At 39.6% G+C, this 20,958-nt stretch overlaps 1 protein-coding gene across 2 annotated transcripts in view; it reads left to right on the top strand.

Annotated features, from left to right (window-relative positions):
- The window catches only part of ANOS1 (anosmin 1), a 179,072-nt gene that overhangs the window by 112,717 nt on the left and 45,397 nt on the right, over window positions 1-20,958 (top strand). For both annotated transcript variants that reach the window (XM_030572375.1, XM_030572367.1), the window contains 2 exons: window positions 4,893-5,077; window positions 12,885-13,014. In XM_030572375.1, coding sequence (XP_030428235.1) covers window positions 4,893-5,077; window positions 12,885-13,014 — 315 coding nt within the window. The remainder of the gene's footprint in view (window positions 1-4,892; window positions 5,078-12,884; window positions 13,015-20,958) is intronic.

The following is a 20,958-nucleotide window of genomic DNA, read 5'->3' as shown; positions in this document are numbered from 1 at the left end:
TGGGGTGCAAGCTAAATTAAAGGGATATGTGTAGGGGACAAAGCATACATAGGGTATGATATTCTGAATGAATGCAAAAGGAGAAGTTTGGTCTAATTATATACTTGTAGCACTAACATTCTGCTCCAACATCTTATCAGTTATCTTCAGTAGGTATTTTCTTGTGTTACATAGCAAGGGCAGAGCCAATGCTCTTCTGCTTTCTCAGATGATGAATTCAGATAATTAGCCCTTAAAATTGTCTTCCTACAGCAAGGAACAAGATGGACCTGGGCAGGCTTGCTTTTCATTTTCTCCAAGGACAAATGACCTCCCTGCCACTAGGAAGAGCAAAATCAGCAAGCGTGACTAAGATCTAGTGAACAAATCTAATACTCATGGTAATCCTTTTGACAGCACTCATAGCTGGAAAATGAACTCAGATTGAAACTTAAGTGAGTCTATGGGCTTGTCTACATCATAGGTTATGTTAGTATAACTCATGTTGCTCAGGGATGTGAATAAACCACCTTATCTGAGCAATGAGTAAGTTACATTGATCTAAGCACCAGTGTGGATGGTGCTGTGTCAGCAGGAGAGCTTCTGCTGACATAGCTACTGCTTCTTGTGGAGGTAGATTTATTGTGCCAATGGGAGAGAGCTCTCTTGTTGGCATAGAGTGTCCTCTCCAGTCGTGCCAGAGAAGCACAACTGCATCAGTGCTACTGTAACACTTCTAGTGTAGACTAGCCCTATGCAAGTTGCTATAGTTTTCCCGTTGATCAAGCTTTGGAGATTGGTAATACACAGAAAAATTTAATGAAAACTTTTAGTTAATTGAATATGCTGTCACAGTTCAGGGCAACTGCACCTGTATTTCCTCTCCATGATCCAGCAAGGGCACCCACTTTTAGGCTTCTGGATCCCAGCTGTTACTTGTCTTGGGCAGAGACTCACATCTCTCTCCCTCCTGACCGGGGTATTTCCAAACCATATGGTTTCCTACCCACACTGTGTTATTCCAAACAAGCAAGACTGCCTGCATGGGCCAGCATCTGCATTTTGCTTAGTCTTCTAAGGCTTATGAGCAACATAATGGCCAGCAGTTGTAAGTTACCACACTGCCCTTTCTAAGCAAGAACACTTATTCTTAAGGTGAAACCATTAGAGAGAGCATTAAAAACAATAGAAGAACCTACACTCATGCTAAAAAGCTTAAAAGGAATCATCCCAACTTTGATTCTGATAGGTGTCAGTCCTTCCAATACTTCCCTGAAGATTGACCCCAATGTGCAAACAACTATTCCCATGAGTATAACTTGAGTCCCATAGAAGATCATTGTATGATGTGTTGTCAAAACTGCTTGCAGGATTAAGTCCTCTGTAATGGTCAAATGGTGTGAATTTGTGTATTTTTCTCTTTTCCTTTAAGTTTGCCGTAACACTGCACTGAGAATTTATAGGTATTGGGTCAAATTCTCTGCTGATGTTACTGAAATAAGTGGAGTTAGGCCAGCAAATATTGTGGCCCACTGTATTTAACACTAAGCCTATCCTTTTTGCCAAAGAGTATTATTAATCATTTACACGGTACCTTCAACTTTTTGGATATGCTTAATAAACCTGGCTAGGATAGGTTTAAAAAACCTCCAGTGAGCCATCAACTCAGACAGGATGGTCACAAATTTAAATTGAATGTTATTGTCTGAAATTATTCCATTTACACAATTATCTATATATTTTGAACTCTCCTGCACCCCACCCCACAACCCTCAGGTATTAGGTTACTCTTACATTTGAGTTATAATTATGCTTTCTTACATCTGATCTTTGTATATTTACTTTGCCTGGCACAGATACATAGGTATTAGTTGAAAAACACCTTTGGTAACACATTTCCTGGACTCTGGCATTCCACATATGAGACAAGATATGTACTGAATTCCACACTGGAACGCTGGATTTCAGAAGACTAATTTGTTCAAGAATGGTTAAAGAGACTGACCATTTACATAATAAAAAGCACAATGAGAAGTGATTGCATCCACGCATCTGGATATGAAACTGATGATGCTGGTTTCACAAAAGAACTCTAAAATGCACTTGTGCTATGCTCTAGTTGTTTGTGCGGCTGAGATCCATCTGCACACAATTACAGACACCAGAGAGGTTGAGTTACTTCCAATCAAGTGAATCCAATTGACCCTAATGCAAAGCAGATGGAAGATTTCTTAACATGCAAATTGTAGGATTATTGTACATCATAATTAAAGAGGGATTTGAAAATATAGACATTTGAACTGACATAGTTCATGATGCTCATTACATTAGATTATGACTTCTGGCTGTTGAATGATATCCAGGATTTAAACCTATGTGGTAACAGGATTTGGATGCTGAATTTTCCTCATGATGCTTTTAGGTTATTACAGTATTTGTCTTTATTTACTGTAGCAGATTATGTAATTGGGAAAGGTCTGTTTATAAAGCTCTGCAAAAGGCAGTTTGTTGAACTAAGGAAGTGAAGGAGTTGGAACAAGTAAACCTCAGATATTCCTCATTTAAATCTTTGGTAAACAGATAAGTGGATCAAAGATCTGATAATTTATGTTTACACACTGACAGTTTTGGATTTGCTAAGAAGACACAGATGCTCCCATTATACAGCAGCAAAGAGTCCTGTGGCACTTTATAGACTAACAGACGTTTTGGAGCATGAGCTTTCGTGGGTGAATACCCACTTCGTCAGATGCATGTAGTGGAAATTTCCAGGGGCAGGTGTATATATGCAGGCAAGCTAGAGATAATGAGATAGTTCAGTCAGGGAGGATGAGGCCCTGTTCTAGCAGTTGAGGTGTGAAAACTAAGGGAGGAGAAACTGGTTTTGTAATTAGCAAGCCATTCACAGTCTTTGTTTAATCCTGAGCTGATGGTGTCAAATTTGCAGATGAACTGAAGCTCAGCAGTTTCTCTTTGAAGTCTGGTCCTGAAGTTTTTTTTGCTGCAGGATGGCCACCTTAAGGTCTGCTATAGTGTGGCCAGGGAGGTTGAAGTGTTCTCCTACAGGTTTTTGTATATTGCCATTCCTAATATCTGATTTGTGTCCGTTTATCCTTTTCCGTAGCCACTGTCCAGTTTGGCCGATGTCCATAGCAGAGGGGCATTGATGGCATATGATGGCATATATTACATTGGTGAATGAACCAGTGATGGTGTGGCTGATCTGGTTAGGTCCTGTGATGGTGTCGCTGGTGTAGATATGTGGGCAGAGTTGGCATCGAGGTTTGTTGCATGGATTGGTTCCTGAGCTAGAGTTACTACGGTGCGATGTGTAGTTACTGGTGAGAATGTGTTTCAGGTTGGCAGGTTGCCTGTGGGCGAGGACTGGCCTGCCACCCAAGGCCTGAGAAAGTGTGGGATCATTGTCCAGGATGGGTTGTAGGTCCCTGATGATGCGTTGGAGAGGTTTTAGCTGGGGACTGTATGTGATGGCCGGTGGAGTCCTGTTGGTTTCTTTCTTGGGTTTGTCTTGCAGTAGGAGGCTTCTGGGTACATGCCTGGCTCTGTTGATCTGTTTCCTTATTTCCTTGTGCGGGTATTGTAGTTTTGAGAATGCTTGGTGGAGATTTTGTAGGTGCTGGTCTCTGTCTGAGGGGTTAGAGCAGATGCAGTTGTACCTCAGTGCTTGGCTGTAGACAATGGATCGTGTGATGTGCCCGGGATGGAAGCTGGAGGCATGAAGGTAGGCATAGCAGTCGGTAGGTTTTCGGTATAGGTGATGTTAATGTGACCATCACTTATTTGCACCGTGGTGTCTAGGAAGTGGACCTCCCGTGTAGATTGGTCCAGGCTGAGGTTGATGGTGCGGTGCAAGCTGTTGAAATCGTGGTGGAATTTTTCCAGAGACTCCTTCCCATGGGTCCAGATGATGAAGATGTCATCAATGTAGCCTAGTACTGATACAGTAATATCAGTTCTGTATGTGGAGAAAAAAACATCTGAGCCCTGATTTATATATGCTCTTTGAACCAAATCCTTGCTCTCCATTGATGGCAGTGGCAATACTCCTGATTTCATTGAGACTTATGTTTGGCTGTTTTTACACCCCTCATTTGAGACAATCCTAATGTAAAAGTATTGAGCTCTTAATATTAAAACTATTTGTCATTTCTTGGAGTCATCTGTGTATGAATACTTAGGGTAGAAACATATTTAAATTTCAATCTGTGGCACCAATCCACACAGTGAACCCTGGCACCTGTGTAGAGCTTTATTAAAGTCACAACATAATTAAAATAAATAGGGAAAAACTGATAGAAGGGTTTCAATGTCAATGCAGCAGTTTTGTTTTTGACTTGATCTGAAGTAAGAGAGTGCTAGATACTGAAATAGATGAGTTCCAAAAGAGTATCCATAGAAATACAACTAAGAACTTGATTTGCTGATTTAATCAAAAGAGACCAGCTCTAGAAAGTAATTCTTTCCCCCCAGTCTGTTATAAATGTTGCAAAGAGGTGTTATTGTCATGATGACAAAACTGCAGAGAGAACATAATACTCTATCAGCATGTGGTGAGTGATTGCTGTAAACTTTTAAAAGGCAATTTCAATAGATTGTAGTGTAGTGGTTGATAAAGGAAATAATGAAGTAGGGTGGGATTTTCAAATGCACTTGGCATTAACTTTACTAATTTTAAGATGAGTTTTACCATTGAGTTTAGTGGGAACAGAGTTAAGCCAACTCTGAACACTTTGGAAAGTTCCACGCCTCATGCATGTAAAACTCCATAACTTATTTCAGTCTGTCCAGCCATTTCCCTCTTAACTGTCCCACAGCACTTCCTACATTTGCTTACACATACATACCCTGTTTTGTAAACATCTTAACATTTTGTCTGTACACTCCTATTTCAGGTGTTCCATTGAAACCAAGGAAAGAATTAAGATTCACAGAACTTCAGTCTGGACAACTGGAGGTTAAGTGGTCTTCAAAATTCAATATTTCAATTGAACCTGTGATCTATGTGGTGCAGAGGAGATGGAATTATGGAATCCATCCCAGTGAAGATGATGCTACCAGCTGGCAAATGGTGGCACAGGTCAGTCTTTTGTGTAATAATCCCTAGCTCTTGTATAGCAATTTTATGAGTAGACCTCAAAGTACTTTTACAGAGGAGGTCAGTACCATTAGACCCATTTTACAGGTGGGGAGATGGAGGCACAGACAGTTTAAGTGACTTGCCCATAGTTACTCAGCATGCTAGACGCAGAACTGGGAACAGAAGCCAGGTTTCCTGACTTCCAGTCTAATTCTTTATGCACCATAAGATATGGTTTTCTGTCGAGTTTTTTTCATGGGAGAGTAACTTCATTTTCTCAGTCATGTTACTTTTAGTATTAATATAATAATACCAAATGCTACAGTTTTAGCACTTCATACAAGTAGAAAGTGATGAAAAAGCTGTTAGTATGAGAGTACCAGCAAAAATGTAAAGGCTTCTCCTAAAAAAAACTTTTCAATCTATATTTTCAAATATCATGAGTCATTTTGGGTGTCTCAATATTTAAGTGTTCATCCTGAGATGCCTAACAGGCTCCTAATTTTCAGGGGGTATATGGTTAGTATTGTCTAGAAATCCGGTCCCTTTAAGATGTGTCAAGTTTGACATTTAAAAACAAAGGTATCCATACTCATGAGTCACTTTTGAAAATTCAGGCTTAGGTACCAAATTTTGCCACTGGATGCATATGACAGACCCAGCCTCTTCTGAAGTCAGCGGGGCCCAAAATAACATAGAGGATAGTGTATGGCTCTAATCAAAACAGTATTAGTTGGTATAAAAGCCAATTGTATTAGTTGGTATAAAAGCCAATAACAAATTAGTTGGTATAAAAGCCAATTGTCTTTACAAATAAAATAAAAAACAAAGTGGAAGAAAGAATAGAACATACATTTGTTGGTCTACTTACTTTAAATTGCAGTTTCTCTGGCATTTACCTACTAGTTCAGCAAACCCTATGATGTCATGCTCTTATCGCTTATAGCAATCCATACTGTATATGTAAAATTCATATATAAATGCTTTTTAATGAGAAGCAGCCAACAGAGAATCAATTTTCACTTAGTTCCTTCCCAGTTTCAGTCATGCTGACAGCCCACCTGTATGGCAGAACTCCAGCAGTTTATCTTTACCATTGCACCCACATCCTTGCTGACAAGGAAAGCAAAATGTTGATTTTAAAAAGAGCAGTGAAATGTCTTAGCAGCAGGTAGCAAGGGGCAGGGCGGCTCCAGGCCCCAGCACCCCAAGCGCATGCTTGGGGTGGCATGCCACGGGGGGTGCTCTGCCGGTCGCTGGGAGGGCGGCAGGTGGCTCTGGTGGACCTCCCGCAGGAGTGCCTGTGAAGGGTTCACTGGTCCCGTAGCTCTGGTGGAGCATCCGCAGGCATGCCTGCGGGAGGTCCACTGGAGCTACGGGACCAGCAGACCCTCTGCAGGCATGTCTGCGGGAGGTCCACTGGTGCCGCAGGAGCGGCGACTGGCAGAGCGCCCCCCACGGCATGCCACCATGCTTGGGGTGGCGAAATGGCTAGAGCCACCCCTGGCAAGGGGGGAGAAAAAATAAAGTCCACAAAGTAGAGCCAGGAGTTTAAGTTCTGTAATGACCAGAGTTCATTCTCCATTGAGGTTACATAAAAATAAGCTCCATTAAAGAACATTGAGATTGTAAAGTCAAACACTAAAAAATTAGTAAGTGCCAGAATGAACACTACCTGTGCAGCCTTCATCTGGTGCTTTTGTGCATGTGCACTATCACTGAGCCTTGCCCAATGTCACAGGAGAAGTCTGTGGCAGAGAATAGAACCCAGCTCGTCTCAATCCCAATGTAGTACCTTAACAAAGCAACTTCCTTCCTCTTCTTACAACTTTCAGCTTCATTTACTGTTAATCTTGTAAAATGAATGGCAGAGGAATCCTGTAACAGTCTCAAAAACCAGAAATTCCATGATGTGGAAACATATATATCCCAGAGCTTCCATAGCCACAGCATAGAATATTACCACTTGAACTAGAAGAGTAGCTGATAGAGGATCACAGCTTATCATCACTATGTGGACCACATTGCACATAGCTTATGCAAGTGTTTGCTAGGTCACAATAGATTATTGAGAGTCATAATGCCTGGCTCTGGAGGTGAACATGGGCTAGTAGTTATAGACAGCACAGCCAAGTACACAAATTTGACCTGTTTGTTCTGAAAGGCAATGTGGCTGATTGGATGAGAGTTTGGTTTGTCATATTAGAGACAGGGTTAAATTCCTAGTCCTACCTGAAGTGATTATGTGCAGCCCTAGGTTTACCCTAGCTATAAAATGAAGGAAATATATTTGTCTGCCTCTTAAGTTTGGGTCATGAGGCCTTGATCAATAATCTGGGTGGTGAAGTGAGCAGGGTTATTTACACGAGTCAGTGGAAAAGTTCAGAATTCATGGTTTCTTCCTGGCTCCCGGCCCAGCACTTCTTCCTCTAGTCCAAAGTTGTGGTGAGTGCTGCTGCTTGTTGAGGTGTCCTATTTGGAGCTCAGGCTTGATGGGGTGAGGCAGATATGTTCAATGCACATGGAAGGTCACTGAGGCCATAGCCAAGGATCTGGACTTGTGTGTGCCTGTGGCAGTAAAGTGTGTGGGATAACTGCTTCCACATTATTAAAAAACAGTTTTACAATATTTCTTGTGGCTAATTAAAAATCTATTTATTGTCATGATTTTTACTAGTGGATCAAAGATAACGGAGGGTTTATCGGTTCTGAGTTATGTTTCTCTAGAGTTTGGGTTCCCCAACATTTGTTCTAGGCTGTTGTAGAAAGTCTCAGCATCACAATCAATTTGTATATATTGTATCTTGTTGCCTTGAGTGTATTCTTAGTTTAATTTTGCAAAAGTTAATTTTGAAAATGTAGGTTGTCTGCTTTTGCATACGGTTTTGTTTAATACTTATTTAAAAAAAACTAGTCTTTTAAAAAAAAGACGTTTTACAAACCATTAGCACACAATGTGCGTAACAAACAAACAAAAAAGTTGAATTACATTTTTTAACATATGCAAATTGGTCATTGCACTAATATAGGAGCTTTATTTTCTTTAATATTTTTAATATATTTTTCCTAGTGCCATTCTAAAACTGTCGCAGTAGAATATGACATACTACATACTTTTTGGCAAAATATATTATTTCAGATGTGTAGAAGGTTGACACAATACACCAAAGTGATGCTCAGGGATCAATTACCATACAAAATATATTGTACAATGTCATAAATATGTTAAGGTACCTTATATTATTCATTTTCGCAATTTAACCATCTGCACTTAGATATTGCTGGACAATACCATATGAATAGCAAACTTGCTTTATAGTGATAGACTCAAGGAGATCAATCTAGTTAGCTTCACAAAGAGAAGGTTAAAGGGTGACAGCTCCAATATAATATTAGCATTAGGATCATTGTTGTTTAATGGTCTCTTATATACACTGGTAGTGTTGCAGGTGTGTAATGAAGTTCAGCCAAACACTATTTAATATTGTACCGCGTGGTATTTTATTTACCTAATATATAGGACATCTATTAAAATGATGCTGAATATTATGATCTGAGCTCAAAACACAGTTAATATGATTTTTTTTTAAATGCAACTTACCATTAAATTGATATAAAATATCCCATAAGCATTTAACATTTTGTTACAGTTTGTTGAAATGGTGAATGGTTGCTGAATGGTTCAGTTGTTTAGTGCTCCAACATCATACCTCTTGAGCTCTAGTTACATATACTGTATATAATTTGCAACAGACCACCTAATAGGAGTTTTGCCACTGAAACCAATGGGAAGAGGAGTAAGTCTGCGATCAAGTCACAAATTAGAATGAGGTTGGCAGTCTCAGCCTAGACAGTTTCTCTATTTCTCATAATCACTACACAGTGATGGCACAATTAGTATTCTTCATTTGAAACATTCCTAGATTAGAATAGCAGGACCGTTATTGGTCAGGGCCAGGAAGTCTTGGCTGAGAAACTGAGAAATTTTGTGCTATGTCTGCCTGTACTATACCTGTCTTATTAGAGTATCAGAGGGTTAGCCGTGTTAATCTGGATCTGTAAAAGCAGCAAAGAATCCTGTGGCACCTTATGGACTAACAGACGTTTTGGAGCATGAGCTTTCATGGGTGAATACCCACTTTGTCAGATGCAGCATCTGTCGAAGTGAGTATTCACCCACGAAAGCTCATACTCCAAAATGTCTGTTAGTCTATAAGGTGCCACAGGATTCTTTGCTGTCATATTATAACCACTCAATTCACCAGAACATTTAAAAAATAAACACCTAAACAGTGTTGCCTCTAATGTATTACCTCTAGAGACACTGGTCCAATCTCTGATCCTAGTTACACTGGTGTAAATCTTGAATAACCCACTGATTTCCACTGGTTGTAACCCACATCTCTTTGCTACTGTTATTCCCTTTCCCTGTGCCTCTATTTAAACTCTAAGCTTTTGGGTCAGTAACTATGTCTTTCTCTGTCTCCTATGAAATAATGGCACACCTTTGGGCTCTATAAAATTAAGACAATATTAAAGGCCAGTTCAGGATGCTCATTTGATTGAATAATTCAGTCCCTCTCTACATAATAAAGAAGCAGATCATGGAGGGAAGAAAATGCAGAGGAAGACTATGAAGGGAAAAGTCTGTAGCCTCCACATAGGCTGCAGTAGTTAATAAGGGAGTCCTAGATTTGTGCAGATAGAGGAAGAAGAGCTGGCAACAGCAGCAGCTGGGTGAGCCAGGAGTGTACCACAACCACAATAGCTTAAAACAGAGACTGGAGAGGCAGGCAATAAGGCAAGAGAGGAGAGAAGACACCTCGCTCCACACCCCCAACACCAAATATCTCAATTTCCATGACCATAGCCTCTTACCAGGTGTGGTTACAGGCAGCACCTGAAAACTTAAGCAATCAGTGATCTAAAAATAATTTTGCTGGATAGACAGAGCATCTCTCAAAAGTTCAGGCTGGCTCACTAGGCCTGGGACATTCACAGACATCAGGAGTATCTATATGAGGCAGTGTGTAGCACAACTGGTTCATTTATTCCTTATATAGTATTGACATGAGGAACAAATATGTAATAATGGGCCCCTCAGTTGAACAGAAAAAGGTATAACATTATCCAATGGCTGCAATCTGAAGCTAGACAAATTCAGACTGGAAATAAGGTATTCATTTTAAACAGTGAGTGTAGTTAACCACTGGGACAATTTACCAATAGTCGTGGTGGATTCTCCATCACTGACAATTTTTAAATCAAGACTGAAAGTTTTTCTAAAAGATCTGCTCTAGGACACAGGTTTTCAAACTGTGGGGCACATGACAATCCCAGGCAGGGATGGGACCAGCCCTGCGCGGTGGGGCGGGAGCACCATATCAACCCTCTGACTTACTCAGCAGGCCACCTAGCCTGTGGATGTCAACATCCACTGTGGCTACACCGATTTCTGCTCCTGGCACTGTCCACACCCAGCTCTTGTTCTGCACGCAGAGACCGTCACACCCACCTTCCTACATCCTGAAAACACCCTGAAAACACGAGTTGGGAAGGGAAGGTATTTTGTCTATTTTTGTCTGGGTTGGGCGGGGTGCACCTAAAAATTGTAACTCAAAGCAGCTCAAAAAGTTTGAAAACCGCGTTCTAGGAATTATTTTGAGGGAAGTTCTTTGGCCTCTGTTACATGGGAGGCCAGACCAGATGATCACAGTGTTCCATTCTGGCCTCAGAATGTGTGAAGCTGGAGGAGATGAGGAGCAAACACACACAGAATTTGCCTCCTCCGGGGCACTTGCTGTCACAGGTTTCACAGTAATTCAGCAATGGATCTGATACTCGGAAGAATGATTAATGGGAACTAGATCTTGTCAAATTAATTTGATATCCCTTTTTTATTAGTTTACAAGTTTGGTTGACAAAGGCAATAATGTTGATTTCAGATTTCTACAAGGTATTTGATTTGGCACCACACATTTTGATTAAGAAACTAGAATGATACAACTTCAAAACAGCATGCATTAAGTGGATTAAAAACTGGCCAAAAGATAGGTCTCAAAATGTAAATGTAAACAAGGAATCATCATTGAATGGATGTTTCTAGGTGGATCCGATAGAGATCACTTCTTTCCCCTATGCTCTTCAACATTTTTATCAATGATCTGGGAAAAAAAACCCTGTAACGGAGAGTTTGCAGATAACACAAGATTGGGGGAGTGGTAAATAGTGAAGAGGAGAGGTCACTGACACAGAGCAATACATACTGTTTGGTAAGCTGGGAGCAAGCAAACAATGTATAGGTCTAGGCATAGAGAATGCAGGCCATACTTACATGGTGGGGGACTCAATCCAGGGAAAGAATGACTATGAAAAAGATTTGGGAGTCATAGTGTATGATCAGTTGAACATGAGCTTCCAATGCTACACTGTGGCCAAAAGGACTAATGCAGTCCTTGGATGAATAAATAGGGGAATCTTTAGTAGCAATAGAGAGATTATTTTACCCTTGTATTTGCCACTGGTGCGACTACTGCTGGAATACTGTATCCAGTTCTGGTGCTGACAATCGTTGAAAAATTATAAAGGGTTCAGAAAACAGCCATGAGAATGATTAAAGGATAGGAAAACATGCCTTATAGTGAAAGACACAAGGAGCTCAATCCATGTATCTTATCTAAGAGGTTAAGAGGTGACTTGATCATGGTAATAAATAGACACGTAAGGGATAGAAATGTGATTATAGAGGTCTCTTCACTCTAGCAGAGAAAGATATAACAAGATCCAATGGCTGGAAGTTGAAACTAGACTTGAAATAAGGTGCAAGCTTTTTAAGAATAAAGGTATATTTTAAGGGCAATTAATCATTTGAACAACTTATCAAGGGTTATGGTGAATTCTCCATCACTGGAAATTTTTAAATCAAGATTGGATGTTTTTCCAAAGGATGTGGTCTACAGATGGTCCCCGGGTTGTGAAACCCAACTTACGAAAATCTGTTCTGCTTCTGTATTCAAACTAGAATTAATTCAAGGAATTTCTATGATGTGTGTTATGGAGGAGATCAGACTAGATTATTTCAATGGTCCTTTCTGATCTTATAATCTGTGAGTCTATGAAGATCCTCTGTAAAAATCGGTCCAGGATGCAGCCATATCTGGGGCAGATAGGGTGACTACAGTGGAGCCTCACTTTCAGGAACCAGGTGGATGGCCACATTTCCATACAGAAAGAAGGGTCTGATTCCTATGCATTCCTAAGGATCTGTAGTGGTTTTGGATAGGCCTCAAAGTTTATTCTTCTGGAAACAATCCTGCTCTATCTCTGCAAGGAGACCCTTATGGAGATTTCTTCCCCTTGAACCGACTTCCACGGTAATTATCATTGGAAAACATTTCCATCCAGTTCCCCTGAATGCATACAGGTGCAGTGGAGACCAGAATCTTGCCCACTTAAGTCACAAGTGAAAGTAAGCTTTGTTACTTAAGCTGATTTTTTGAGGGATATTTTATAAAAATAATAATAAAAATCCACACTGTTTTGTACAGTTTACAGGTCAGAAGCCTTTGCTCAGAATTGCAGGTGTGTTGCAGTTCAGGACTAAGGTGGGCTGGCAGAGTAATGTGCAGTAGTTTGCAAGGAAATTGCCAGCACTTTTGATTTCACAATTTTATGCAACAATTTCTCCAATGTCCCCAATCTCAAAAACCTTACTGAATAAGCTAAATGTCTGTCAAAAAATGTGAGATAGTAAGATTAACATTTCAGAATAAATGGAGTTAGTGTGTTATGACATTTTTCCCACCAGACTACAGAGGAGAGAGTACAACTGTCTGACATAAGACCCAGCAGGTGGTACCAATTCCGAGTGGCAGCCGTTAATGTGCATGGAACAAGAGGCTTCACAGCACCCAGCAAGCACTTCCGCTCCTCTAAAGGTTTGTATTCATTTCCTCCATCTCACGTTCATCTTGACTACATCTGGAATGCAACCCAATCTTCTTAATATTTTTATTGTAAATTTTCAACTGGTGGGTTGTCTGTATTTAGTCATTAGTTTAAGGAATGGTCCAGATTTGAATGAAGTTATTACATAAATTAAAGATTAAGGATGTCATGATTCTTTTATTTGCAAGGGCGTCTCAAAATTAAAGGTTTCAGAGTAGCAGCCTTGCTAGTCTGTATCCACAAAAAGAACAAGAGTATTTGTGGCACCTTAGAGACTATTTGTTAGTCTCTAAGGGTGCCACAAGTACTCTTGTTCTTTTTTCAAAAATAAAGAACTTTCTCTTGTGTTCTTTCAGCACAGCTAGTATGAGAACTGAAGTTCTCCTGGCCACATGATAATGAATGACCAACATGAAAGAACTGAGGTCTCAACATACGTTATTGCAAGTAGTTTCAATATTTGTTATTTTCATAGGGAATATATTCCTACCATTTGCTGGACAGACAGTATCATGTAAATTGTTGGTTGTGTTCAAGCAATTGTAGCTCCGGTAATTTGACTTAGTTCTACTTCTCTGTGCATGCCCTTCACATGGTCTCTGCCACCATCAAAAAGCATAAATGTCAAGCAGACTTTTTACTCTGACGAGGGAGAAGTGCTAGAAATTTCATGAACTGTACTAGAGACTGTTATTTCTATTTGCTTTTATATAAAAGGCACTCAGGTGGTGATGCATGGCAGTATAAATCCCTAAGATAGACAGACTTTCTGTTCATTTCAGCAATAGGTGACACAAATCTTTAGTGATATTAGATGCAGCACACTTCAAGAATCATATGCGTTTCTATTTCTGTATATGTTATGAACACCAACATTCTGAAGGTATCAGAACTCCAATGGAGAAGGTGAGAGCAAATATTCAGCATGTTACATGGAGAAATAATCAAGCAATTATGGTGACAGTAATCAGCTATTACTCAATGTCTCAGTGTGTACTTTTTTATTACTTGCCACCTTGACACTCATTCTATACTGCACAGGTAAACTGCTCAGTCCAGATTCTTCCTGGCCTCAGCTCAGCAGCTTTCAGCAGGCAACAGAAATGGCATCCCTTTTCCCAGTGAGCTAAAAGAGTAAATGTAGAGATAACATGTAAAATGCATGAAGAGTTCCTGAACAGGTTTAGTTTCAGGGATTGGAATAGAGCCTCTCTTCTGCATATGGTGGGCTAAACCTGATTAGAGAAGTGAAGGGAAGAGGTGTGAGAAATTTGAGGAATGGAGATAGAGAAAAGGAAGATGTCTCATCTGTGATGCCAGCTTTGGTAGGAATAATGGAAATACAGACACACTATGAGGAATGGGAGAAAAAGCTTCCAAGGGGAGAGGAGGAGGAGAAATGGAATTTAAAAAAAGGAATGAAAAATAGATGGAAGAATGAGGGTCAATTGGGAAAATGATGGAGAGGATGTCACGCTTCCATTTAGCCCCATTGACTAATATGGCTCTTGGTGATGGAACCAAGCTGGAATTTGGCCTCTGGTCCAAAGTCAATAAATTCGCTGGCTTATCCCAGCACAACCTACTACAAACTCTCAGTTGTTATACTATTTTCTGAAGATGTATTAACTTGAATTGTAATTTTACAAAACATGTTAGGAAGTTTAATAAAATGCTAGGGGGGCATGTTAATTAATTTATTTTCTGAGTCCCTTTACAGTAAATGGGACTTTTTCATGTATAACTCATGCAGTGTTTTACCAATGGACTCTGCAATGTTATATATAATGTAAAGGTAGTTGTATAAAGGAAATAACTGATGTGGGACATTGCTAATAAACCTTTTAATTTTTGGACTCTGGTTTGGAATTAGTGTAGTTTAATAAAGCCAAGCAACTACAAACATGATCACAGTTAACAAAGACATGTACTATTGTTGGCAATTTTGGTAAATAAATCAGAGCAAAAGGGTATGAGGACAGAATTAATGCCTTATTACTGGTAAAGATGGTCTCTGCCTGTCAGTATTGAAGCATATTGATAGATAGTTTTCAAAGCCACCATTCTGTGAATAAATAAGACTTCATTTTCTAGTTCTGGCACCTTTTGAGTTCACCAAGTTAACCCATAAGAAAGTTTAAATTAAAAAATAATTAGAAGAAGGCTTTTTTCTGTTTTTCTTTTAGCATAAACTGCTATGTGTCCTATAAGAGGAGAAGATATGCTATTGTATTGGATACCTTGGATCTATAGATGCACACAGAGTCTATCGTGATGAGGGCTATGTATACCTAGACAGGTGGATAAACAGATAGATAATAGTCAAAAGTTCTCAATTAATTTAACTATTGGAAAAGTGATGGTATTCATTATAACTATTCTAAGGTCTTGATCCTTTGCAGGTGGCCCTTATGTGATTGAACATCCACTAACATGAGGCTAAGGCCCAAATTTTTGCCAGTATTGCAGTATAGGTTGGGGATGTATTGTTTTTTGTTTTTTTTCAACATTTCTATACCAGCAATTTTTTTTAGAATAGATGTAGTTATACTGGCGTGAAAGTGCTAGTTTAGCTTATTTTACTTGTTGAACTGGTATAAGTTATACTGGCACACGCATTTTTTTGCTGGTATAACTTCACCTGTAATAGGATTTTTCTGTGTAGCTATAATGGAATAGTTGAACCAAACCACCTTTTCTAGTGTAGACTAGGTCTCAAAGTCATGCCATCTCATCAAGGTGCAGATGTCTGTCAGTAGCAAACTACTAGTGACCTGGGCAGCAGTATCTTGGTCTGTTTTCCAAAGTTTTTTTTTTTTTTTTTTCCTGGGGTAGCAATGTAACAAGTTGATTTTTCTCTGAGTACATTCATGCTTCTTTATACCATACCTCAATTATTTGTTTGGATTTTGTTAGCCTGGACAAATATTCTGTCTGCCGGGATGCAGTTTGAAGCTGTAATTGTGTAGAGATATAACGTATTAACAATGAAGTTTTGGCTTTTGCACGGCATTTTCAGGCAGGATTTGTAGTAAGTTCTAACATGTTTCTTCACTCCATAGTGTGCTAGCCCTAGGAACATATGACCCTAATACCCACATTGAAAATGACTACATTTTAGAGAGCTGGAGCCTCCTATTTTCTGCAGCCTACCCATCTGCCCCTCCCCAGAACTTGCATATATAACCTACTATTCCTGGTTGTTCTGTTGGCAGAAAGAGCCCTAAGAATTCTGTGACAAGGACAGCTAAAGCCTGGAGCAGTTTTTACATTCTGTTACAGAATAAACTAAAATAATTGGCATCTTTACAGCAGCAAAAGTATAACCAACCTTGTTCAAAAGGTTATAGTAACCCTCACAAGTAACTATTTTCAAGGCTAAACTGCAGCCCTCAACAAAGAAATGTGAATTGCCATGCAAGCAATAGAGAATAGTTAGTTGATCAACTCCATAGTCAAATTTTTCTCTCTTCAGGAATTTATATAATTATTTTTCAGGCCTGCTGGCACTTTTTGTGGCTATGACAACATCTGTGCCACATTCACAAGTCCAGTAAGAAATATTTGAGGTTTCCCTCCACAAGAAAGACATATGTATAGGAGCATGGTCATATATAATTATAGTACCAATGCCAGAATCAGTGACAGAATTCATTATCTTGTGCCACTAAGAAATGGTCCAATATTTAATTTGTTGGATTAGTTGCAGAAAAAAACAAAACCCTATAGTCTTTGGCTATAGGATTGCCCAGTCTCCTCACATCTTGTCTAAATCAGCCTAAATCAATCCTGTATGTATGAAGTACCTGATGAGTATTAGTGGTTTTACATGGAGATGGAGAAGATTTATCAAGGACTGTATCTAGTGTTTCATTAAAGTCTCCAACTATAATAATAGGATGAAGGCCCATGTCATTTACACTCATAAAAATATTTGGGATCATCCTGGTTTGTCCTATGGAGAATGACAAAGATGATTTTAGAATTGTCAGGTTCAGCCATGAGAACAGTAAATCTAACCTCACTGTCAGATATTATCCTCAGAATATTAATATTAAACTTTCTATGTATTAGTATGACAACACCCTTAGCTTTAGAATAAAAGCAAACAAGAAACAGAGAGGTCTACCCAAGCATTATTCAGTTTACAATCTTCATGTTCTGTCAGATGTGTCTCCTGGAACATAACAATGGCATCATTCTCTTTTTTTAATCATTGAAGTTTTTTTTCTCTTCTAACAGGGTTATTAAAATCCTTTAAATTCCAGGAGACACATTTAATTATCGGAGCCATCATTGTTAAAATATACTGAGTAAAATATAGGGTCACTCTGTCAATAAATGAAATAGCAAAATTTCCTGAGTGGCATACAGTTCTTGTATAGCTAAGCAGCAAAAGTTACATAATCCAGGGATAGGGTGTCACTTCACAATAGCTATTCTACAAGAGTAGGAATGAAATTCCTAGCATGGGACAGTAACAGGATGGTGGCAGAAAGAGAAATTTAATAAGTGAAATAACATGGAAAAGATAGTGGAGCGAGAAATACACATTTGTACCATACAATCAAAAAAGAAGAATCTGGGTAAATAGTCTAAAAACACACATGACACGCAGAGGGGGCTGCTGGATCAGGTGAAACTTGGAGATCCTCATAGCCCCTGAGGCCTCAAACATTACTATAGTAATCACTTATTACCAATAGAATCTTGATACATTAATCCATAAGGAAGCACCATCTAATAAAGCAATGATTTATATATATATATAAAACTAATGAAATGATAAATTTTACACCGAAGTTCCTTTCCCATGAGTTAAGGCAATAGGAAGTAAATTGATAATAACCCTTTAACTCTTCAACTCCAGAGAGAGAGAAAAAAACAAGAAAAAACAAGAACTAACATCGATATGAACCAATGCCCATCAGCTTTTTTAGAGCAGTCATATAAGATCTCAGAGAGCAATACATAAATTCTGTATAGTCAGAACATTCCATAGATGTCTCCTCTTGCAAGAAAAGAGCTTGCATTTTTCTGCCTCCTGCGGGGAACTGAATGATACTGTCTTCTCACCACTGTTAATATGAAGTGTTTTCATGTATTTAACAACATACTTCAAGTCCATCTTCCCGGTCAATGGTTTTGTTTGGTTAAAAGCTGACCTGACTGCAATCACATCACAGGCATAATAGTGAAAGAGCAGTATTTTAATTGTTGGTTCTCCTCATAACAGCTCCTTTTTTTCTCCAGATTTCTGCAAAAAAACTCCTTAGTGGTAAACTTTATGAACTTCACAGTCAATGCTCTAGGCCAACCACCTGGAGCTGACTGGGGGCAATGGACTGGTGTGCCCCTTCTATATCAAACCAAAAATCTACTGGCAGATCCAACAATTTAATAGTTAGGGACAAATTTGGAAGGTTTACTTTTCTCTGTTCCCTTAGCGAATCCTGATGTTACATCATTGTGAGTGGCTTTCTAGATCCAATAGTTAGGTCTTAATAGTCCTGATATCATAACAGTTCTTCATAATCTGTAATTTGTTCTCTCTGAAATTATCTTCTACTTCAGAAATTCTGTGTTCTGCTTCACCCATCTTTCTGGTTAGAGCTGTAGTGCACTCTGAATTTCAGTAACGGTGGCCTGTAGGGTGGAAACAGTATCCATGGTCACCTGTGTTCCATCAGGTTCAGGCACCATTTTGTTTGTAGAAGGGAGGCAGGTAGATCTTCTCTTTTTTGGTGCCTTTTGGATTTGGAGAAGATGATGTGGTGCTAGAGGGCACCTTGGAGGTTGGAATAGTTGGGCATAATATTACCTAGGGGCTTTACCTAAAACTCGTTCTGTTGCTCCTATGAGACCAATAATTTTTTATACTGTTGCACAGCTGGTTTATGTGTGCCATTTCCAATGGGCAAAACGGATCCCTCGGCATATGCCTTGGAACTGTTTAATAGCTAGAAACTTGTCTGTGATGCAGCTTCAACAGTTTTGTAAAGACTTACAAGGTATAATGTTTAAAAGACAGTGTTTGGTGATCCATTATATATATATATAGGGGACCCTGTTTGGGGATTCTCCGGGGGCCACTTCAGAGTTCAAGCAACCTGCACATACCTGGATCGCAGTGCCCTCTGGGGTCCTCCATCTTCTTGTTCTTAAAACACAAAGCAAAACAAAAAACTGCTTTTTCTATGAGGCATTCCAATGATAATGACCCTAAACCAGGGGTTCGTAGTTTGTCCAGGGTAAGCCCCTAGCAGGCCGCAAGATGCTTTGTTTACCTGAGCGTGCACAGGTATGGCTGCTCGCAGTTCCCAGTGGCCGCAGTTTGCCATTCCCAGCCACTGGGAGCTGTGAGTGGTCGCACCTGCGCATGCTCAGGTAAACAAAATGTCTCGTGGCCCGCCAGGTGCTTACCTGAATAAGCCGCAAGCCAAGTTTGGAAACCCCTGCCCTAGACCATTCTGAGTCTATTCAGTTTGATTTTAGAACACTCTGTAGTCTCTGCTGCCTTTATATTGTAAGGACTTGAGGATAGGAACTTGGTAGTTTGGCATGAGCACACTTATTTGTTTATAACACTATATAAATAATAAATAATAATTCTTATTGCACTCACGTAATCAGTGACCTCATTGAAGATAACAACAATCATAAAATATTCAGAATGCTAAAAAGGAGCAGCTGTTTTTTGTGTGTGCTTGGTTTTTTTTCAGATAAAGGGTTCAAGTATGGCCAATATGCATGGCTTTGCATTGGGAGTGGAGTGAAGCTGCACTGCTCCAGGGGAAAGTCCTTAAGGGATTGTGCCACAGAAAGTATAAAATCCCTCCCTGAGGTACCGTCTGGGTGAGAGAATGCCCAACTCTTTGGGAGAAGGACTGTCATTTTGTACAGCATTTAGCACCATGGGGTCCTGGTCCATGACTGGGCTGTTGCAATACAGATAATAATGATCAGAATGATGCTCCCCAAGAGAGCTGATTTAGAACTTTTGAATTTTTGACTTATTTTTTGCCATCTTTTGCTCATTTGAATGGCTAATATTTTCCAAAACAAAAGATTTTCGCAAATAAACAAAATCATAAACAAAAAAAAATCATTTCCCCCCCTTACATGTTGACTGGTTCTACTCCCCAATCTGTGCCACTGGGCTCTGGAATGGGAAGGAGGAGGGCTCCTTGGGAGGCAGCAGTCCCTGTGCTCCATGACTTTGTCTGCCTGGGGGCAGAAGATTGCAGAAAGCTTGTGTGGATGTTCAGTTACCTGCTGAAAGGTGCTTGGTGCCAATGATATGACTTGTTAGTCAGTGACACAGTATGAAATTGATTTATACAGAAGTAACAAAAGTGCACTTGGATCAGTGTTTTGAGGCTCCAGTTGTGTAGCATTAACCTAATCCAACTTTGTATATAATGGACGTTTAGTCTCTCAAGAACAAGGGTTGCAGTTAACTGGAGAGATCAATATTAAATATTGACATGTAATACATTTATTTTTCAAGCCTATTCCTGGATTAATGTTCTGTTTTCCTAAGCAAAAAGAGGTCTTATAGGTCATCAAACACACACAGAAACAGCCAAAACACTCCCTCTGCTAGAGGCTTTTGTCTTCCACATGAAGGCAGTTACTAGCGTACACAGTATAAATTACCGAGAAAAAGGAAGCAGACAACATTGTTTTCACAGCACATTAGTACCATGCTGGATGTGATTTCATGCATACATTACTGAGTGTTAGTAAAACCAGAACAGACACCCATTCCCAGCAATAAAACTCTTTCTGTTGCTCCTATGAGACCAATGATTTTTTATACTGTTGCACAGCTGGTTTATGTGTGCCATTTCCAATGGGCAAAACGGACCCCTCGGCATATGCCTTGGAACTGTTTAATAGCTAGAAACTTGTCTGTGATGCAGCTTCAACAG

This window comes from Gopherus evgoodei, chromosome 1 (assembly GCF_007399415.2).
Source record: "Gopherus evgoodei ecotype Sinaloan lineage chromosome 1, rGopEvg1_v1.p, whole genome shotgun sequence".
Lineage (NCBI taxonomy): Eukaryota > Metazoa > Chordata > Testudines > Testudinidae > Gopherus > Gopherus evgoodei.
This window is presented reverse-complemented; position numbering and strand designations above follow the sequence as displayed.